The sequence below is a fragment of the Erithacus rubecula genome, assembly GCF_903797595.1.
Source record: "Erithacus rubecula genome assembly, chromosome: 5".
NCBI lineage: Eukaryota > Metazoa > Chordata > Aves > Passeriformes > Muscicapidae > Erithacus > Erithacus rubecula.
In genome coordinates this window covers 10,710,342-10,730,598 of record NC_136687.1, presented here as the reverse complement: position 1 = coordinate 10,730,598, position 20,257 = coordinate 10,710,342, and the positions used below count along the sequence as shown (strand labels likewise).

General features: G+C 37.9%; 1 protein-coding gene and 1 long non-coding RNA gene across 11 annotated transcripts in view; one reads left to right on the top strand and one right to left on the bottom strand.

Moving 5' to 3' along the window:
* JAKMIP1 (janus kinase and microtubule interacting protein 1) overlaps window positions 1–20,257 on the bottom strand; it is a 140,685-nt gene that overhangs the window by 15,594 nt on the left and 104,834 nt on the right. For 4 of the 9 annotated variants that reach the window (XM_079306395.1, XM_079306392.1, XM_079306397.1 and 1 more), the window contains 7 exons: window positions 19,688–19,786; window positions 16,587–16,688; window positions 13,726–13,779; window positions 12,694–12,759; window positions 10,248–10,316; window positions 7,060–7,137; window positions 5,013–5,479 (listed from right to left, as the gene is read on the bottom strand). In XM_079306395.1, the coding sequence (XP_079162521.1) occupies window positions 5,048–5,479; window positions 7,060–7,137; window positions 10,248–10,316; window positions 12,694–12,759; window positions 13,726–13,779; window positions 16,587–16,688; window positions 19,688–19,786 (900 nt within the window). In that variant the 3' untranslated portion in view covers window positions 5,013–5,047. Of the gene's footprint in view, window positions 1–5,012; window positions 5,480–7,059; window positions 7,138–10,247; window positions 10,317–12,693; window positions 12,760–13,725; window positions 13,780–16,586; window positions 16,689–19,409; window positions 19,787–20,257 lie in introns of those variants that run through there. The other 5 variants (XM_079306399.1, XM_079306400.1, XM_079306394.1 and 2 more) reach the window with 4 other exon arrangements.
* LOC306802357 lies at window positions 5,338–13,539 on the top strand. Of its 2 annotated transcripts, none has more exons than XR_013774345.1 (5): window positions 5,338–6,182; window positions 7,546–7,668; window positions 10,057–10,201; window positions 11,511–11,682; window positions 12,299–13,539. It is a non-coding gene; the product is annotated as an uncharacterized lncRNA (long non-coding RNA). The 2 variants fall into 2 exon arrangements; XR_013774346.1 differs by having other exon boundaries at window positions 5,338–6,280.

Sequence of the window (20,257 nt, the reverse complement as noted above, 5' to 3'; positions counted from 1 at the left end):
CCAAGAGCCTTCCTGTCAAACATTAAATGTTAACAATCCTCCTTGGGTGAGAAATAAACACCATCCACCTCCACCTCAACAAACATCTATTATAAATGCCTGAGACAATATGATCATATAGATATGGTGACATCCAACCCTATGGATTTGTAAACAAACTACTCTCCCAGCATGGAAAAATTGTTCATAAACATGAGAGCAGGAAGAACTCATGGAGCAATGGCATTTGTTTGGCCTTTAAGCCAGAACTGTGTTCTCAGAAAAAAACTGTTGCTCAGAAAAAGAACTAAGAAACTTAGTGAACTTTATTTTGTTGTCTCTCAATTTCAAGCGATATTTTGAATTTCAGGATGAAAAAGGACATTGGTGCTTCTGACTTTTCCTGGGTGTCCATGAAAAGCAGCTTCCAAGGCATGGCACCAGCAGTGAACCCTTCTCTATGGAGTGGCACATGGAGGTCAGTCCTGCTCTGTCCTAAAGCTTTGCCTTCTTCTAGTCCAAGAGGCAAATAAAGTGGTAATTTCTGCTCTTCTTACTGGTGCACAATCCAGTCTGGTCATGGGAGTAAATGCCCTAGTTCAAAGAAAGCAGTTAAGATTTTTACAGCTATATTCCAACTATTTCAAGCTGAAATTGGATGGGTTCAGCAGCTCATAGATGCCTTATATTCAGGTTTAGAACTGAAGTAATTACTTCTTTTACTCTGTAAAACTGAGCTTCACCCAAGATTATTCTAACTCAAGTTAAAATAAAACACACTCAGCTTAGTACTACAGTGCAATTTAGGGAAAAAAAAAATCACACTTTTTGATGGCACAATGAACTAACCTATGTGTGATCTTTCTTTTTTTCTAACAATTTTATACAAAGATAAGACTGCTCTGGGAAATTATTGGATTACATTAATAAAATCTGTCTTTCATATCCCTTCTGACTGGCAGCAGCCATTTTTGGGACTGAGTGTGTATCAATCTGCTATCCTTCAAGGATTTCCTATCTTCTCTTTAGATTACAAATAACTTCAGATGAAATCAGAATAAATTACATTTCTATTATAAATTTTCTTCATGTTTGAATACTGCCAACAGTGCAATTTGAATAAATCTATCCTAATTTTAAGCCTGCTTCTGCTGACTTTCCCCGGTTTCATATCCAGAAGCAGCTACAGTAAAACCAACAGGAATATATTTTGGTTTTTAATTTGTTTGATTTATATGTTTATTATAATTTATATATAAATATAATTCTTATTATTTATACTTATTTGTATAAAGTATAATTGGACATTTAAATAGTTACTAGTTTTAGAAGACAAGATGATTACAGTATATTTTTAAGGTGAACTAACCATGATGCTGTATGGATTTTCTGGGATTTTTGGGGCTTCTGTTGTTTTTTTGGTTTGGGTTTTTTCTTTTGTGGGGGGAGTTGAGTTTGCTTAATTAGGAAGTTGATATCACCACTCCAGGAACAGGTTGTAATTCTCTTTTTGACATATATTTTTTCAGAGATGGACTTTATAGATGCACAACATATTTTTCTCTCCCTCTAGAAATGATTTAAAGTATATACATGAAAAATTACTCTTCTTAACAGAATCTGCTAGTAATGATTTTCATATTTTCAAAAAAAAACCAAAACAGTAAAGTCATGCTACTGCACTGACTAGAACAAAAACGTTACTTTTAAATGAAGTCCTGCCAAAAATAAACCAGACATTGATTTCCAAAAGGTTGTAATAGCAGGGTAGCACAATGGGATTTTTTTCATGGCAGTATCTGCACGTGCCCTATTGCTGGAAGCAAATATCACAAGCTGTTCATGGCAGATTTTTAATTAACGTGTTTTCCCTCCTCCAAATAGAAAGGATGGTGTAAATCAGAGCACCTTTTCTGACTTACAGGGAGTGCTGCCAGCATGCTTCAGCTGAGGAACTGGCCCCCAGACCTGCATGTTGCACTCTGGGTTTAATAAAAGTGTTGTGTGCCTTAGCAAGCAGATCTAATCACACAGTCTGTCTAATTTGGCTCCACAGAGGCCTGGTTTCCTTAATGCACAATGGGTATACATGAATGGTTCCATTTATTACTAATGAACAATAATAATGTGGGCCTCTACATGCCCAAGAAGAACAGACCTATTGATGTAATACAGAGTTTAATTTCCTAAAATATATTTATTTCACTGGAACAAAGTCAATACCCAGTGGCCAAGAACCCAAGCTTTACATTTGGACAAAGAAGAATGCAAAAAGCAGCACAGGCTCACACCTGGGCAGCCACTGACCATTTTCTTATGCCCATCCTTGTCCCTTGCAGATAGTCATTCCCCAGGAAGGACATTTACCAGCTCTGTAAAACCAGCACCTCACACTAAATTCTCAAAGATCCTGCATGAAGCAATTAATCTATAAAAAGCCCTGCATACCAACCTATAGCTTTCACCACATGCCTTACCCCTTCTGCACCCTGCATCTATGGTCAAGGAGCACTATCAGGCCAAAGGAGGGAACCCATTCTTCATCACCAGATCCTGAACCTCCACTCCATGACACAGAAACTCTGACACAGGGAAGAATGTTGCCAGCCTACCAAATAAGCAGAGTTGTCCTTTTGAAGCCCTTGTATCAGGCAGACCAGAAGGTCTGAAAGCAAAGAAACAGGCCACCTGAAGTGATTGAACTTCCAGAGTTTCATAAAATTTGAAGTCTTTAGCGCATGGTTTCTGTTTCAGGGAGTTTGAGAGTGTTTGCAACAAGGAGACTCTGTATTAACCTTGCAGGTCCATGATGTTGTCCTATCATTCTCTGTAACCTCCACTGCAGCAGAGAAAGAAGTGTTGCACACACTGTAGAGGCAGAGTGTAAAATCTGGCCAGGTCTAGACGGCTGTTTTGCCAGAAGAAAGTGCAGTGGGTGCTTGCTGATGTCACAGTGCCAGCAAAACTTCTCCTGGACATAAATATATGAGGAAAGGAGGGTACTTATCAGAGATGTACTTTACTTAGTGCAGCTTCATGCATTCATTAGGATTCTGCCAGCACAAGTGGGGTTTCGTTTGTGTAACATTCAGCTTCTGTCATTTGCTAGTGAGATGAAAGTAATCCAGTGAGAATTAGCCCTCCAATATCCCAGGCAAATTAACTAGCATCTTTGTCTTTGTTTTTCCTGTTTAATAGGGAATGTGTGTGGGGGAAGGACATGCGTGTGTGTGTTAAAAATAGATGACTAAAATGCTTAGATGCTTATTAAGCAGTGGAATTCAGTTTAACATGTCCTGCAGGGCTGTAACATTAGCATGGCTAATGAGATGGGCACAACATGAAACTCTAATGACATCCTATAAAAAGGGTCTGGAGACAGGTACATAAACATCCATGGCTAATGAAGCTAGCTTTATGCTGGCATTTTTATTTTCCTATGCACTCATCATATTTAACCTTATGTTGTGAAGCAATCTGTGAATATATGATCTAGAATTACAGCAGATGTTCTCCAGATGTGCATATAAAGTGCACATATCATACTGATAGCAAGCAGGCCATGGAACAGATTGGAAAAAAATTTAAATTAAACCCTACATATGCATAAAATACGGATTTTGAGTCCTCTGGAACAACTCTTTTGTTTTACAAATCTACTCCCATTTTTTCCCTTCTATTTGCCACTATTACATGAGCTCAACTTAGAGACTGTGCCCACATTCCCCAAAAATACACTCTAACAAGGGACACAAAATGTGTCAAACCACATTCCTGGTGAAAGCAGAGGACCAAACTGTATTTAGTCTGATGTTAAAATCTGAAATTGTCAATTATTTAGGTGTAGAGGCATTACTCAACACACAGTGTCATTCATACCCATTAAATGTCATCGACAAACAATATTTACCCAACTGAAAAGTGCTGTGCTATTGTTCTGAGTAAAACACCAACAATCTTGCTAGGAAATTGGATGCCTAAGAAACTAACAAAAAACTCCATTCTCACTAATTTTCAGCAACACTAATAACATTGAGCTAATATCTTCTGGCTCCATCCTTATTTACCACATTTAATGTATTTACTCCCTCTTTCTGGCAGTTTTAGTGCCAGCTGGTACCCACCTTCTCCAGCTTTCTGTGCACCATTGCTGATGGCTAAAAATAGGTAACACACATCAAACAAGTTAATCTGCTCTCAGTGTTACACATTCCAAACCAAGGGAACAGAGTCAAAGAGTAGAGAAAGGAAACTTCTTGGAACTCGGAGATGAGGTCTAGCACTGCCACCATAAGCCCTTCCCACCACTGCAGGATGACAGGAGATGATCACAACAGTGCTGGGTCACATTACATCAGTTTCATCTATATTCATCTACGAAGCCAACCTGAACAGAGAGAGGCTTGGACTAAACTAAAAGCAGTTCTTACCCCAGCACCTGAATCAGCACCTGAAATAGTGTTCTGGACACATCTGCATAGCATGTCTTGACATTTACTAAGTGATTTCAGACTTGCACAGACAGTAGCCAAGCAGTCCTTCAGATCTAGGACATCTGCCTACAACTTCCAGAGTCTACTATAAAGGAGAACCAAAATCCCTGGAAACAATTATTTCTGCTGTAATACTTAATTAACACCTTGAGACATGCAACTCTCTTCTTTCACTGAACATTTCCACAAAAACACTAGCAACATTATCAATACTAAATAATTACCACACTTCTACAGGCCAGGACTTTGCCAAATTCAAGTTGTCGATAATTGTGCTTAAGTAAGCAGTTTGGACAGACAAGGCTTTACTGAATTAATTTAAAGGAGTGAAAGCTTGTAGGTGGCATCTAAAAAGACTTCCTGAGACTTCCTCTTTATTATTTTATTTTATTTTAAAAGATTTCACAAGTAGCTAAAATAAATAAAGGGGGGGGGCGGAAATTGACTTGGATTCCTGTAACTACTGTTCCTGCCTTTACTCTTTTCACAGTTTTACACTCTAACAACCTTCCACTCTGACTTTTGCTACTCCAGGCCAGAGGCTCCCAGTGGAGTCCTTTGGAGACTGTGTTTGCTCACACATGGAAGGTTGTGCAGCAGCACCCTGTGGTGAGACAGTGACTTGTCCTGTGTGTGCACCATGCCCAGCACAACCAGGCCCTGACACCACGCGGCTCCTGGAGCGGCACAGAGACCAGACTGAACACAACTCCACGAGGTGAGTGAAGCGATGCTGTCGTACGGGCAGTGGCAACCACAGAGGTAACACCAACACCAGGGGAAGCAGAGAGAGCCGGGGTTACCTGCTGGGCCTGCTGCAGCAGCTCCATCCGCTCGTGCAGGATCTGGCTGTCGAACTCGCGGCTCTGCCGCAGGATCTGCCGCCGCACCTTCTCCACCGCCGCGCGCAAATCCTCCCGCTGCGCCTCCGTCAGCGACTCGCTCGCCCGCCGGCCCGGGTCCTGCTGCAGCGCATTATACAGCGTGGCTTCCAGCTCCTGGATTTTCTAATGCAACCCAAATCACACACAGACACTGACGTTTGAATCCAGCAAGCAAACGACGCACCGAGAGCTAGAGGAGAAGGCAGGCAAGCGAGGGCTGAGGCAGGAGGGCAGGATGGACACAGACAGGCAGGCGGACAGAAAGCGGCAAGCGTGAGCGGTGAGGAGCATTCCACACAGAGGGCACGCAGCCTCCCGCCTCCGACTGACCCCGGGACACGGCTCCTGTTCTAGCAAATCTGCTTCTTCTGCTTAAGAACGATTCGAAGATAGGTCTGCATTCAGTACCTGATAAAACTGCAAATCCTGATGCTGAACATTACAAATTCAGTTAAAACTAACAGATTTCCTTCAACTGCAGCTGAATTGTTAAGCCATCCTATAAAATGAAAAGACCACAGGAAAAACTGTGAAGAGAAATCCTGCTGTCCCTCTCTGTGGCCCTAGTGACCCGATATCCATGGCTCAGTCTATGTCACTGGCTCAGTTCCAAGTTGCCATCAGCAATGAAGGAAGAACACTTGTACACACTAATCCCTCATCCATCTCGCGCTGTCTGCCAGATTCCCAACCTGATTCTCATGCACTGGCCAAAACTGCAGAACTTTGCAAAGCAGAGAACACAGGAGAACTTCACATTCACATGGAGAACTGTATTCCCAAGAGGAAAGGAAGGAGTCATGGCAGTGTTTCCTTCATTACTGGGGTTAATATGATCTTGTCAAAAACCAGCATCCACACTGACAATATTTGGATCAAGAGCATCTGACCACATCCCTTCAACCCTCATAACACCTTTGTGAGGTAGGTAATTCCATCCATATTAGTGATGCATAAACAGAGAGGTTAAATGGCTTGCCCAAGGTCACAGTGCTAGAAATAGTGCCTGCTTGCTTTTATCTCTGTTATCTGCTCTGAGCACTAGACCTTGCTCCTTCTCTGAAAACATTTTCTACATAAGAAACATTTACAGTGTATAAATACTGCTTCAGGTCATTATATTTTGGTTTCCCAAAGTCTCACTATTAGCAAAGTTGTGTATGTAGTTTTACCAATACTTGGATAATTCCTAATTGTTGTTTAGCTTGAGAAAAGGCAAGGTTGCAGCTTCCCTTTTGAAAATGAGGAAGGGCAAGGTTGGATAGGATCACGCAGGAAGGAATTGCATAGGAAGAACAGGCATTCCTGATTAGGAGGGTTAGCAGCAGTAATACTTACAAATGCTTCAGGAAAAGAAATATTGGAAAGGTTCTAAAGTAATTTCTGGTGTATTTTAGCAGTCATGGTTTTATTAATACATAAACCAACTTTTACGATTCCGGATGTACCAACAAGATGTTTGCATATCATAGAATAAAAAATGCAATGCAAAAATGTTACACTTGTAAGTACTATAATCCATTTCCTAAAGTTCTGTTTAAGAAATAATTGATTTCTAGTCTGGCAGGAAAAGAAAAAAAAGATATAAAGTAAAAAAGAGTCCTATTTATAATTAAAAGGAAAAAAAAAAAAACCCAAAAACAAACTCTGCATTTTATCAGATCTGTTCAAATAGAAAAATTTAATGACTGTTCTTTTCCTACCATGTATGCCTGGTCCAGAGCTTGCTTCCTGTAGTCCAGTTCTTCCTCTAAATAACCCTTCTGTTTACTGAACAGGTCCTGAGCAATAATAAAAACAAGGGAATGTTTGTTCTTTATCCTAATTCATGAAGAATCACAAATGCCATCATTTTTACGCAAGCTTTCCACTTGAAAGAAAAAGAAAACCCATAGCAAATAACCATGTTCATCCTAAGGATATTTGAAATATTAAATTTATAATATTAGCACTTCAAATCTGTGTATTATATTTACAAGTTGCACCTAGAAAGCATTGACCTCTGCACCAGTGTACAAACCTGCCTGGACCTGACAGAAGTGCAGCAGAAGGTGAGTGGGGGATGTACATGCATGTGGTTACACAGGCCAAAAGAGGGAAAAGAGAAACACAAGAGAGGGCACTTTATGAAAATATCCCATGGAAATATTACCCTTAAGGAAATCATGGGGCAAGCCATGTTCCCCTAGGGAGGAAACCTGAGCATGCAGGGCCACAGCTGGATTCTGCAGCACCAGCCCGTGCCGTGTTACCGAAGCTGAAGTAACAGCTCTGTCCTCAGCTTGTACAGGCAGGAGGCCAATTTGAAACAGGTGAAGTGATGCCCAGAGAGGTTGAGTGACTACCTTAAGAACTGAAGAAGTTTTCAAAATACCTAAGATTTACAGGGATTTTTTATTTTTGTTCTTAAAAATCAAACTCCTCGACTTTCACAGTTATTATACATAGACCCCACAGACTGGGGTTTCAGTGGAACTCAGTATGGAAAACATGATTTTCCATGCAAGTTGTGGACAGTCAGATAGTTGCCTGGTTAGTCAAGCCTTTAGAGAGCTTAGAATCATAGAATCATGGAATGGTTTGGGCTGGAAGGGATCTCGAAGATCATCTTGACCCAACCCCCCTGCCATGGGCAGGGACACCTTCCCCTAGACCAGGTTTGATGATACTAAGTAGAACATAAAATAGTTACTTAATTTTATTAGCTTTTCTTTCAAAGCAGGTTTTCACATTCAGAAGAATTAGTTGTAGAACAAAAAGCAGAAAAGCCCTTTGACTGAATTTACTAATTTCTATCATTCTTTTTTTTCTAATCAACAAACTTTTGCATTTCCTCAACATATAGACTAAATACTAAATTAAATTCATAGGGTTCTTAAGATCACTAATTGCTGCTTTTAAAACAGTTTTTAAAACTCAAATACTATTGCTCTGGTTAGTTTTATTTGATGTGGGATTGCCTCAAAGTCACTTACTTGGCCAAATTTTGCCATCAGACATATATGTGAAATTCTGACAACTGTTCTGTCAGCCACCAGTGTAGAACTGGTGACAGGAGGAACATATAAGACCAGTATTAGAGGATTCAGAGAAACAAGGTACTATTCATTCTCTGTGTAAGAAGTATAATATTTACTATAAATTTATTTTGTAACCTTAGGTCTATTTTAATTACCTATTAATTAATATTGAAGGCAAACCCAAAGTTTAAGTCAGACCTTGATCTTGGGGCTGGAATCTGGTTGGGAACAGATGGGCATCTATTGCTATGATAGCCACTTTAGAATCTACTGCTCCAGCATATTCTAAATATGCTACTGGTCTTGAAGGGAAAGGGCCTCCAACAAGCCCTCTAGGAGACACTTTTCAGCCCTTTGTGGATATCTCCAGAACTCTGAGTTCAGAACTCTGGAGAATGTGATATGGTATTAGACACCACCACTATGCAGCTGAATCCCACCATGACTGCCCAGGTGACTCATTTTCTGACATGGATGAATTTCAGCAACTACAAGGCTGTTGTACAGGATGAAACCCCCCATGCACTGTGAGTGCACAGCAAAGGACAGGCTTGGTCCTGACTTTCTTACAAGTGTCTGACACCACAGAGGCAGACTGACTTGTCTGAGTCTAAAAAATGGGTCAGAACTACCAGACCCCAGAATAGCAATGCAGCTGCCCTGATCATGTTACTTCTCAAAAGGGATAGTAAAGACTGTCCTCAGAAAGCAAGAGGGAAGGAAACAAGAACAGGACCTCAAACCCTTAACATGGGTTTCAAGGACAGCTAAAACAGTGCTCAGTCCTTCTAAAAGATTCATGCTAGAATATAATTTCTCAGCTCACTGAGTCAATCATTAAGGGTGCAGATTTTCAGATTGCTGTGCTAAAAAATAAATGCAAGGGCTATCCATAGTAAGACTTGAAAACAACACAGATAATAAGGGAGAAGATAACATATCAAGTTAAAAACCCCCTATTTTTTTACATTTTTCTTTACAAAAGAATCTCGTATTTGTGGCACTTTCCCTTTCCCGAGCCTTTGTATTTTTCCATGCCAAGTCTTAAAAATAAAGAAATACTAAATGTGGAAAATACCTTATTTGTGTTAAAGTACAACCAGTATGACAGGTTCCACTCAACAGAGAACACAGTCTGAACACTTTTATTTTTGTTTGTGGATCAAACACACTTCTTCAGTGGCCTGGGCAAATCACTTAACCTCCCTGTCTCATTGTCCCATTCTTTAGGATGAATGCAATGCTGCTTATTTATCTACCTGTAAAAGGTGTGGTGAGGATTAATCAGTGTTTGGAACACCATTTGAAGAGGTGAAGCACAGCATGCATGGTAAACCAATAAAACCAAACACTCCTTCTAAAATTGTTCAACATATGGAAGGTCAGTTTGTTCTTCAGGACAGAACTGCTTTTTGAGAAAACGTTCTGTCTTTAGGCATGAAGGCTGTGGGGCAAGAAAGATCATCTGGAGTCAGAGGTCTTGACAGCTTGTCTAGAAGCTGAATATCAGAGAGCAAAGAAATACCCTTGCCAATTCTACTAGTGTGATCCCAACATTAAAAAGATGATGCTGCTGCCTGATAAATACTCTAAGAAAGCACAGAGACAATTTCACACTAGTAATGTTATCTCCAGTTATGCTTTTGTGCCCTAATTTGTTCATATTTTTGTTCTATATAGATTTGAAAGTTCTGTCTCACCCCAAGGAATACAAGCAATAGGTTGTTCTAGAAACCACTTGCCTACTTTACCATGAAGCCATCTCTGTCTAGCAGAGAAAGGCTGCAAATTTGCCTGGAATGAAATATATGCACATTCCCTTGAGGTGAGTTTTAGCTAAATGAATTATACTTTTAGCTATTGTTCCTTACCTTCTCATTCTCCAGGTCTAACATCTTCTGTGTCAGTGCAGCTTCTGTCCCCTCTATCTGTTTCAACCACTATAGCAGTGTGAAGAGAAAGAACAGAAAATGAACAGAGATTTTGAAAAAGGTTCTACCAAATATTTTGCAAGTTTATTGCCACCACTTCCAGCCATATGCTCCTCTCATGCTATCTATTCACTCTGAAGACACACCTGAATAAACAGCTTGTGAGAGCACAAGCAGCATGGAGGACTGCAGACACACTAAAGAATAACAAGTGGAGGTTGCTTCCCTACGGTAAATCAAATGGAGTTCTCCCTTGTAAAGTTCAAGAAACAAAATAGACTTGGGTCAAGAATGCAAAATCAACCTGATTGTTTCTTACTCAAGTGCTTGTTGGCCTGATTTGTGAAAACATCATCTCACTTCAGTCCTGCATTTTTCCAGAGGGCAATTTAAACAAAAGACAAGTTGGAAAATTCAACACTTAATTCTGCACAATGTGCTGCACTCTTTGTGGGAAGAGGCTCACCTGTAAAACATTGGTGATTTGGAGGGAAAAATAAAACAGACAGACAGGTGGAAACTCTTGTAGTTGCTACTATGAATCCCTTACCATTATGGTGGCATTCAAAACAATCAGAATGAAGAACAGCCATTGCATTCCAAAGGTAAAAAATACATATTGTAATAGCTAAATGTCTGGATACAAGGTTCTTGCTTAATTACTAACCATCACCAGGATTATGTTAATATTTCCATTTAATTTTATTGGAGTGGATGGGAAAGGTCAACTCTGAATTATTTCATTTCATTTCCCTACTGGTCTTCAAGAAGGGCCCATGACTTGTTTACAGAGAGCAGATTTGCCACTGATAAATATCTCTTTTCTCAAATGCCTTGTTCATTAACACTGGACTACTCATATCTGCTTTAAGTCTTTTGTTAGCCTTTGCATATCAACTCCTTCAGTTTAGTGTTTTCATTAGTGAATTCATTAGGTCTCAGACCCAAAGGAATTAATGACATACTAGCTTTCCCCCCAAGATTTATATAGGAAATTTCAAACACAAGTTTACAACTTATGAAATGTGAATTCATTACTTCATCATTTTGAACCTTTCACTATTTAAGAGACTGATGAATAAAAACGTATTTTTTTTTTTATCTGCTTAGCAGGTAAGCTTTCTATAGAAAAAAAAAAACCCAGGAAACACCATATTCCCCAGAGATTCTATTTTCACCATCTATGTTTTCTTCATTTCCAAGGTGACAAGCTGAAAATATTCCTAAGGAAAGCCTCACCACAGATATTCAGCAAGACCATGAGCATTCTGAACCTTTGAAATCAATGGAATGGGAAATCCTGGGCATCTCTCAGAGCTACCCTCAGTCAAGTGAGGGGCTATTGGCAAAACTTAGAAGTCTAATTTTTTTTAAGGTATGCAAATAACATGCAAAACTAAATGCTGATTCTGATCTTTCTATGACTGTTAGCCTTTCATGAACCAAACGGCACAGGAGACAAAAACAGTATTTTTGGGAATTTATATCTTAGCCTTTTATAGCAGGGTTCTTCTCCTTCCATTTTTTGGATGTGAAGTGCTAAAATCATTACCTTCTCTTTTAATGCCACAACAGTGAAAACCAGAGGGATTTGAGCTCTTTTCCCCATTTTTATTTTGCTTATAGCAATTAATCATTTAAATTAATGATTATTAAATTACCTAATGTAGATTATTTACTTTAAGGTGTTTAGGTAAGTAGATTATCAAAATTATATCAATTAAAGTAATTATTAAAATTGCTCAAATTATAATTTAAAATATCTCATTCTGAATTTCAACAATACATCAAGAAAGATTTAATGGAAACATATAAAAAGTATGCACAGAGCTTTTTTAGAGAAATATGGAAGTCTTTCTTAATTCTAAATGTCACCCCTTTCATATACAGTTTATATTCTCTGGAAGTAGAGAACTAGCCATAAAGAAATGAGTGACCTGATTGATTACTTATCCTGTGCAAACTATTTCTCCATGTCCACTAATTTAGAGAGGAAAGGACCACTGAGTGCTCTGAGCTTTTTCAGTCATCCACAGGAATGAGCCCAAAAGGGACCATGGGCACCTTACAGAGGGCACCTCTCAACTGTTCCCAGAGCACTGAGGACACCAGAACTTCTGGAAATGAAGTCTCTCATGTTAAGTGGATTTTTAGTACTTTATGCTAAGGGAGTATCTCCAAAATACGTTTTTATTTTTAAACTGGGTTTCTTTCTTAAGTTTGGCTTTATCTCAAGACATCACAATCCCAACATTCATGTGAGGATGAATACATGCTCCAATCCAGATGACCTGAGCAGAAAAGCTGTGCTTCCCTGGCAAAGTTATGAGGTATCTCAGAAGACATGGTCAGTTTTTAGCAGAGAAAAATATTTACTGAATTCTACCTTTTCACAGAGGGAAAGCACAGTCCCAGCTTGGATTATTGCAACCTGCTCTTCATTTCTCAAATTCTAAAATACAAAAAGATGCATTTTAAATTGGATTAAAAATTCGTCCTTTAACACAAGCACTAAGCTTTAATCATACTTTAAAAAAAAATCAGTTATAACATTTAGGATTATAGACATGACCAAAAAGGATCCCATGACTGAAAGTTCTGAAAGTTAAACCAAAGGTGCTTAGTTCTACTCTATTTCAGCACTCCAGCTCCACAACACTTTTTCAACAGATCATTCAATGAAACAGATAATTCAATGAAAATTAAGTGGTTTCAGTCAGGGAGTTTGCAATTTTTTTCCTGCTTCTGCCAATTCACTGGACTAATCCTTGCAGTAAGTGAATCTCACCTTCATGCACTTCAGACTTCCAATTAAAGAAAATGATGCAGAGAGTAAGTGCCATAGAAACCTCCACAGGACTTGGAATATAACATGCAAATCTAGAGCTAAAAACTAGTATTATAAAGATCTCAATCTATTAAATCTAGCTATATACTGGACTCAGCTCCCTGGATGTTTGTCCCCCAAATGTGTGAATAAAATTTTGACTGTATTTAGCAATGAAGAGGAAAAAGGGGAGACAGTTATCCTTGCCTTTCTCCCAGAAAAATCCACTCCTGGCAGTGACAGCCTTCACAGCAGAAGGTGCTACTATCACTACTCAAGAGGGATTATTCACAACTTGGTCTGGCTTTGACTTCTGTATCCTTTCACTCTGCCTATTACAGTGCCTACTTTCCATATCATTCAGTCAAGACCAAATCCTGCCTTAAAAAATACTCTTTTCACTACCATCACTAACTAAAAATTTAATGCTGTAAGAGCCATTCCTAACCATTCATGTTCTTCATACAAAAACAGGCATATAAAAATCATCCTGTGCACTGTCTTGGATGTTGGTATCTGCTGTGAAAAAAAAAATAGCTTTAAATTAACCATGAAACTGGAGATACATTTAAAAGTAAAAAAAAGTGTTACCCCATTATCTCCAAGAATATCTAGCTTCTTCATAAGTTCAGATATATTCACGTCCTGAAAAAGATGTTCAACACTTATTTTTCATGAAGTAGGTCAGAAACAGTTTTTATATGCCACATTTTATGTACCCTTTCTTCTGTATGTGAAAAGACACTTCAAATGTAAGTAAGTGAAACACAGTTTTGCATCACAATTACAAAAGTAATTACTGATATTTTAAGATAAAACCAAAAAGCACTCTCAACTATAACTAGCAACCTGGATGTCTGTGCATGATCACAAAATGTTCCTGTATCATTCACACTTATCATCCTGCTAATGTGTGTAGAGGAAAGATCAAAACTGATAAGCAGGTTTAAAAGACATAAAGAGAAAGGGTTTAAAAGACTGATTTTTTTGTTTGACTGGAGCATCAAGCACATCAAGCTACAGAAGTGAAAAGGACAGGGAGCATGAACAAATAATTGCTAAGAAGGTTTGCTTGGTGGTTTGCTTTTTCTTTTCTTTGTTAAAAAAACTCATGGAGTTTCAAATCAGCCTTACAGTGGCAGAAAGGAATGTGCACACTGAACATCCTCCTCCAAGCATTATCAGCTCATAATCATCTTTCTGATTAGAAAGCCACATTTCTCTGCCACTCAGCTCTCAGATAATGAACTGAACAACCCATCCTTATTAAGGCACAGCCACTGAACTAAAGAAAACCTCTGATTCAAAAAAATAGAGGAATAAATTCATGGAATCACATAAGAATATGCCGTGCTGGAAGCAATGCATCAGGCTCACTCAGTCCCACTCATGGCCCTACACATCATCATCCCCAGGAGTCACACCATGTGCCTGAGAGCATTGTCCAAACACTTCTTCAACTCTGCCAGCCCTGGTGCTGTGACCACTGCCCTGAGAACCTTTTTCAGGGCCCAACCACTCTCTGGGTGAAGAAACTTTTCTGATAAAATTCACATGATGTCTGTATTTAACACTGTGATCCATTCATAGGCCCCAGAACTCTAAGTTCAAAAAGCTGTTGGGAGGGGTCATGGAATTGTTTAACCAGAGGCAATTGGATTCTCCTGAACTATCCCAAGTTTGGTCTGCAAGTTAACAGGGACCAGGGTTCATTTGCACTGACAGCCTGTATGCAGCCATGCTATTTAAAGGCAGGAAACCTTGAGAGCATGGAAATAGATCAGCTCATGTTAGTCCAAAATGCCTAATACACATACATAAAGCAAAAGAGCCTTGTTAAATGCTGCCACCTTCAACTTCTGCTCATATTCAGCACTTACAAAAGGCCAACGTGTGGTGTTCAAGTTTTTCTATCCTGAGGGGTCCCCTCCCTCTCTTCCCAAGAACTTCAGAGATGCTCCCAAATGCTACATGAGCTATAACTGTGCACATCACTAACTCTGGAATGTGCAGATCCTAATACACTTGTGTTTGGATCGATGTTAAAAACAAAACTATTGATTACGATCAGTATTGACAATGCTGAACAGAAACATCTTTAGCCAATGAGTTACACTAGTGAAGAAGGGAATTTACTGAGACATGCAAGTTCTTCCATCTACTAAGTCAGAAATAATCACTCCAATAATTTATTTCCATATGATACATAAAGGAAGAATCAGAAACCAAATCAGATTTTGCATCATTCTTTAATCTACATTGCTACTGATGGCTAACAATTTTCAAAACCATTGAAAACAGATTAAAGGTGAACTATTTGAGTCTGCCCATACTAGGTGACTACCTCACCTTGCAGGTAAGCAAACTGAAAGGCATGTTGAAAAGAATCCACCTGTTAAGGTGTATCACAGATGACAACGGAAAAAATGAGAATTTTGGATTCTGGTACACTGTACCTGCTACAATCAACATGCAGATTAGGATAACAGGTAAGCTAAAAGCAGGTCTGACTCTATTTGTAGGTGATCTGCTAACTGATGACTCTTGGTGTGCTTTGGGAGATGAGTATCCAACCAAATCTGTAGGTAAGAAGCAGCTTTTAATTCCTTTCTTTCAGACTACTCAGCTTCCTAAAAATATGCAATTTCCTTTTATTTCCTCTAGAGATCATACTGTGCTCATTAAAGCACTGAATAGCAACAAGCCTCCTATAAGAGGACTTGCAAACACTACTAAAAATTCAGCCATAAATCACTAGTAAGTGGCACTGAGATTATGCTTTAGTTACTTGTAGAAAAGCTACCCTGGCCTGTTGTGCAACATTACTGACAACACAAGTCTGAATTAAATCTTAAGTGAACCACCATGCAAATGAAGTTGCACAAATAGCCTGTTCATGGGGGAACTGGACTGAAAGGAGTAATTCTTGCTTTCTTATATCAGAAGGTAATGAAGGGAGATCCTGATGTTTATCTTGCTCTTGTTCTAAAAGAGTTACACCTATCTGAAACAGAGTTTTGGGTCAAGCACCTCACATTTCAAGGCCCTGACCCTGGCAAATAACTTAAGCATATTCATTCAACAAATAAAAGCCTTCACTAAACTGGGTGTAAAATAAGGACTGAATATCATATTTCTGAATTCAGATGAAGACATTTGATATCATGAACCATGTACTTAGCAAGCCTGACAATGAATCACATCAACATCCACATTCATCCCTGGACCAAATGTAAATTATCTTGACTGGCAGTCTTTAGTTTCACTGAGGAACTCCTGACATGACCAGATCATATTCTTATAAAACTCCTTCCCCAGGTAAAATATATTGCCTTACAATTTATTTTTTTATTTTCTTCCCTGGTAAGTGTCAAGCCATTTGTCTGGACATTAAACTGGTCATTCAAGAAGGGTTCCTAGCCATCCAACTGTTTCTAGTGCTCTGCATATACCTTTATTCCTTCCTGATGGCAGAACAGTTGAAGTGCACTTCCATTGTTTTCAGGGAAGGTGGTTATATGAAGATTAAATGCTGGTGACCTTCGCTCTCTCTCCTGAGGAAAGATTTGTTTAAAAACAACATTTGTGATTACATATTAACATTTATTCCCCACCTTTACAAAGCATACTTGTATATTAAAAAGGCAGATTCCTGTTCTCATTCCAAACCTAGTCTATTTCATCTTATTTTTACCATATTTGAAGAATTTTGGCTAAATACAAACATAGCTGCCAGCTTATTCTATGCACAAGTTTCTGCAAAGCTACCTGATACTCCCCAGCTGCAGAACCCTTGCAACACTGGCCCTAATTCACTGGAACCCTAAAATACTCTACAGGTTTTTATGATGATTATAACCTTATCTAACTATTGTATTCTTTCATGGAACAATAAAAGGAATTAAGAAAGAAGAATCTGCAGAAAAGAAATTTAAACTCTGTCATGAAATAGAATTATTGAAGATTTTCTCACTAAAATTAAACCTGTGTGTCTCTTCCCTGTTTATTCTACAGTCTCCCTTCCTATCAGAGCATTTAAAATCCCCATTCATATTCACTCCACAAGCAAGGATGTCAGAATATATTGAAAGGCAGCACTGTTCTACAGTTAAAATGTTCTTTGTGCCAAAATTAAAAATTATAAATTCCCATTTATGTAAAGCTATAGTATATCTAAAACTTAACTAGTCCATGTACATGACTTGCATGCATTTCTTCAATATATCAACCTATTATTTCTTCAAAAGGCAGAAATACCATAAAATAATAAACAAGCAAATTTACCTAAATTAAATTTTCATGAGCCTGTGAAAAATTACTGGACTGAAGGCTCTGGGCAACCAAGGCATTGGGTCTTACTCTGAATTCTCTCTGGCCATGAGAACATGAGCAAGAAACAACAGATTTCATCTCCGTATTACAAGGGGATGCTTTGGCAACATGAGCTTCACTTTCTCAGAGACACCACTAATATTTTAGTTCCTTTGACCATCCATGTATTACTCCATTTCCTAAATCACAAATTAGGTGCTTTAATTGATATGGCAGGCAGACTGCATCCATTCACTTAAAAGGTTAAAAAACATGGCAAATCTTGTTCATTAATTAGGTTAAACCTAATTTAAAACTACAGTGTAGAGAGAAAAATCTGCTATTTTCCTCCTTGGAGGTTTTGTTTTAAATAATATTTACATCAACAGTCTAATTCTGAAATTAGCTTAAATAATGACTTAGATGTTGTAAACCAAAACGTGAAGTTTAATTCTTATCCAAGTTCTGTTAAGATTTTAATATTGTTAAAAATTTATCAGAGCTATTGCATTCAGCTCATCTAAACTTACTTGCTTTAATTGATAAATAAATGACTGTGTTTTATATTTTATCTAATTTTCATCTGAAATAATTCACCTGCTCTAAAAAACACTGTCCTGATTACCAGAAGAACTGATGGTTTTCCTAAAGCACTGCATTGTCAGTCACATTTGTGTCTACATGCTTGTCTGCTAAGGAAAAAAATATTTTCTTGTAATCACACAAAAATACTCCAATTGTTATTCTGTGAAAGAAATTTTCCAAGCTTTGGCACATAGCAAAACCTTACATGACATACTGAGCTGTTTTTAATGTGATTCTTCCATGTGAAAAATACATTCATGGAGGATGCATTGAAGAATGTTTGCTCATTCCTTAAAAAATCCTTTTTGGACAGTTTTACTTCTAAGAACACCCACAATTCAGGAAGCAATTTCTAGTGTAACAGCCAATTCAAAGGCTAAATTGTTCTCTATTTTACTTTATAGTCCTTTAATGAATTATAAACATATGTATTAGAAAGCATATCTATTTTTCTGAACATTTACTGAAGTTCTAATAAACTAAATTCATAATTTTGAATAGATGGGCTACAACATCAAAACATATGTTGGATAAAGGATGAAAAAAAAAGATAAAGAAATGCCAGACAAAAAGCATGTTGACATAACAGGAAGACATGACATTTTCATCTTGATCAGAGAAGTTACACATGCCGAGGTTTTTGGTGAAACGTGCTGGGTGATAAAAATGGAGGAGTGACAATGACAGGTTTCTCAGAGAGTTTATTCTAAGCAGTGTTAAGAATGCTGGTGATCTTTGAAAGTGAACAATGTGTCATCAGGCAGTATAACCATGTGACAACTGTGCATCACACACAGATCCTTTAGTGTTACTAAATTTGACATCCCCAGTTTGTGAGGAGAACAGTTGTTTTCAATTGTAATCACGGGCTACATATTCAAAGTGTTAAGAACAAATAATTTAGCTTATTTCATTTATGCAAACTATAGAATTTGTTTGCTATAGGCAACATATTAGTTTAACCTACAGAAGTTGTAATTCTGCTTTACCAACTTTTCTTTGGCATTGACAGAGGTTTGGGGTTTTTATATTTTTCATTGACTGAAGCCAATTATTTCCAGTTCATGACCACTTTAAACCATGAGAAAATGGATTTAAGGTAAGAGGAATTTTTTGGAAGCTGCTATCAAAATGTGTTATTTTTAAGATAAATTTACTTTGTATTAAAGTTGTCAATCTTAAATCAATGTAACTTAAAGCAATTATACAATGATGTGATGTGATGGATGTGTCAGATCTTTAGTCAGATCACTGCATGCAAGATGTGAGAAGGTGTGTTAATTTAATCAATGCCAGCCAAGGCTGTAGTATACATACCAAGTGATTTCACATGCAGGAAAGGAGCAGTTATGGAAATGAAACAAATAAAAAAGGCAAAATATTGCAAAACAAAATATTTTATTAATGAAAACCAAACTATATGCAATTTATATTAACTATATTACATCTTTATAAACATTAGTGAGCATTCTCTCCAAAACATATTAAGGCAGTGGCATCAATTTAATTAACCCAAGATACAACATTTAAAAATAGATACCTAAGTGACTTCCCTTAAACATGCACCAGACATCAGTAATCTTTACAGGAATTTCAGCTTGGGTTCAAACATAATTTCTGCTCCATTTGAGAGTTTGCAACAGAGAGAATCTCTTACTTCAAGCTCTAGCACTCTGAATTCTAACAGCTCATTCTGGTCTTTTGCATCTTGCATCTCATTCTTCAGCTGATGCTCTTCTTGTTCCATTCTGTAAATCTGTGAGACAAACACAACGTGGTAACACTGTAAGCACTGGAAAAGATACTGCACAGAGTTACAAGCCAGGGGTTTAGACAAAACTGTTAATTATTTTCATTTTTCATTACACATCAGGCTGTGTCTTTGTGATAAAAAATGAACATCACATCAGAAAATATTTCTGAGAACTGTCAGCAGAAAATGGTCAATGTTCTCTTAGAGTAATAATCTGGAAGTAGCATAAAAGTGATATGAATATTATATCCAAATAAGTTAAGCAGTAGAAGTTTTCTTTTAAAATCCAGCATATTAAATTGAATTACATTACCATGTGCATAGACTGTTCTCATTGTCTTTGCCTAATTAGACAACTAATTTTTACAGTATATGAAAGACAATAATGGAGTGGTTTTAATGACTACTTTTAAATTTGCCAGAATTTTGCCTTGGGGTAATAACAATGACAAAATAGAAATTCAATACTGGCTA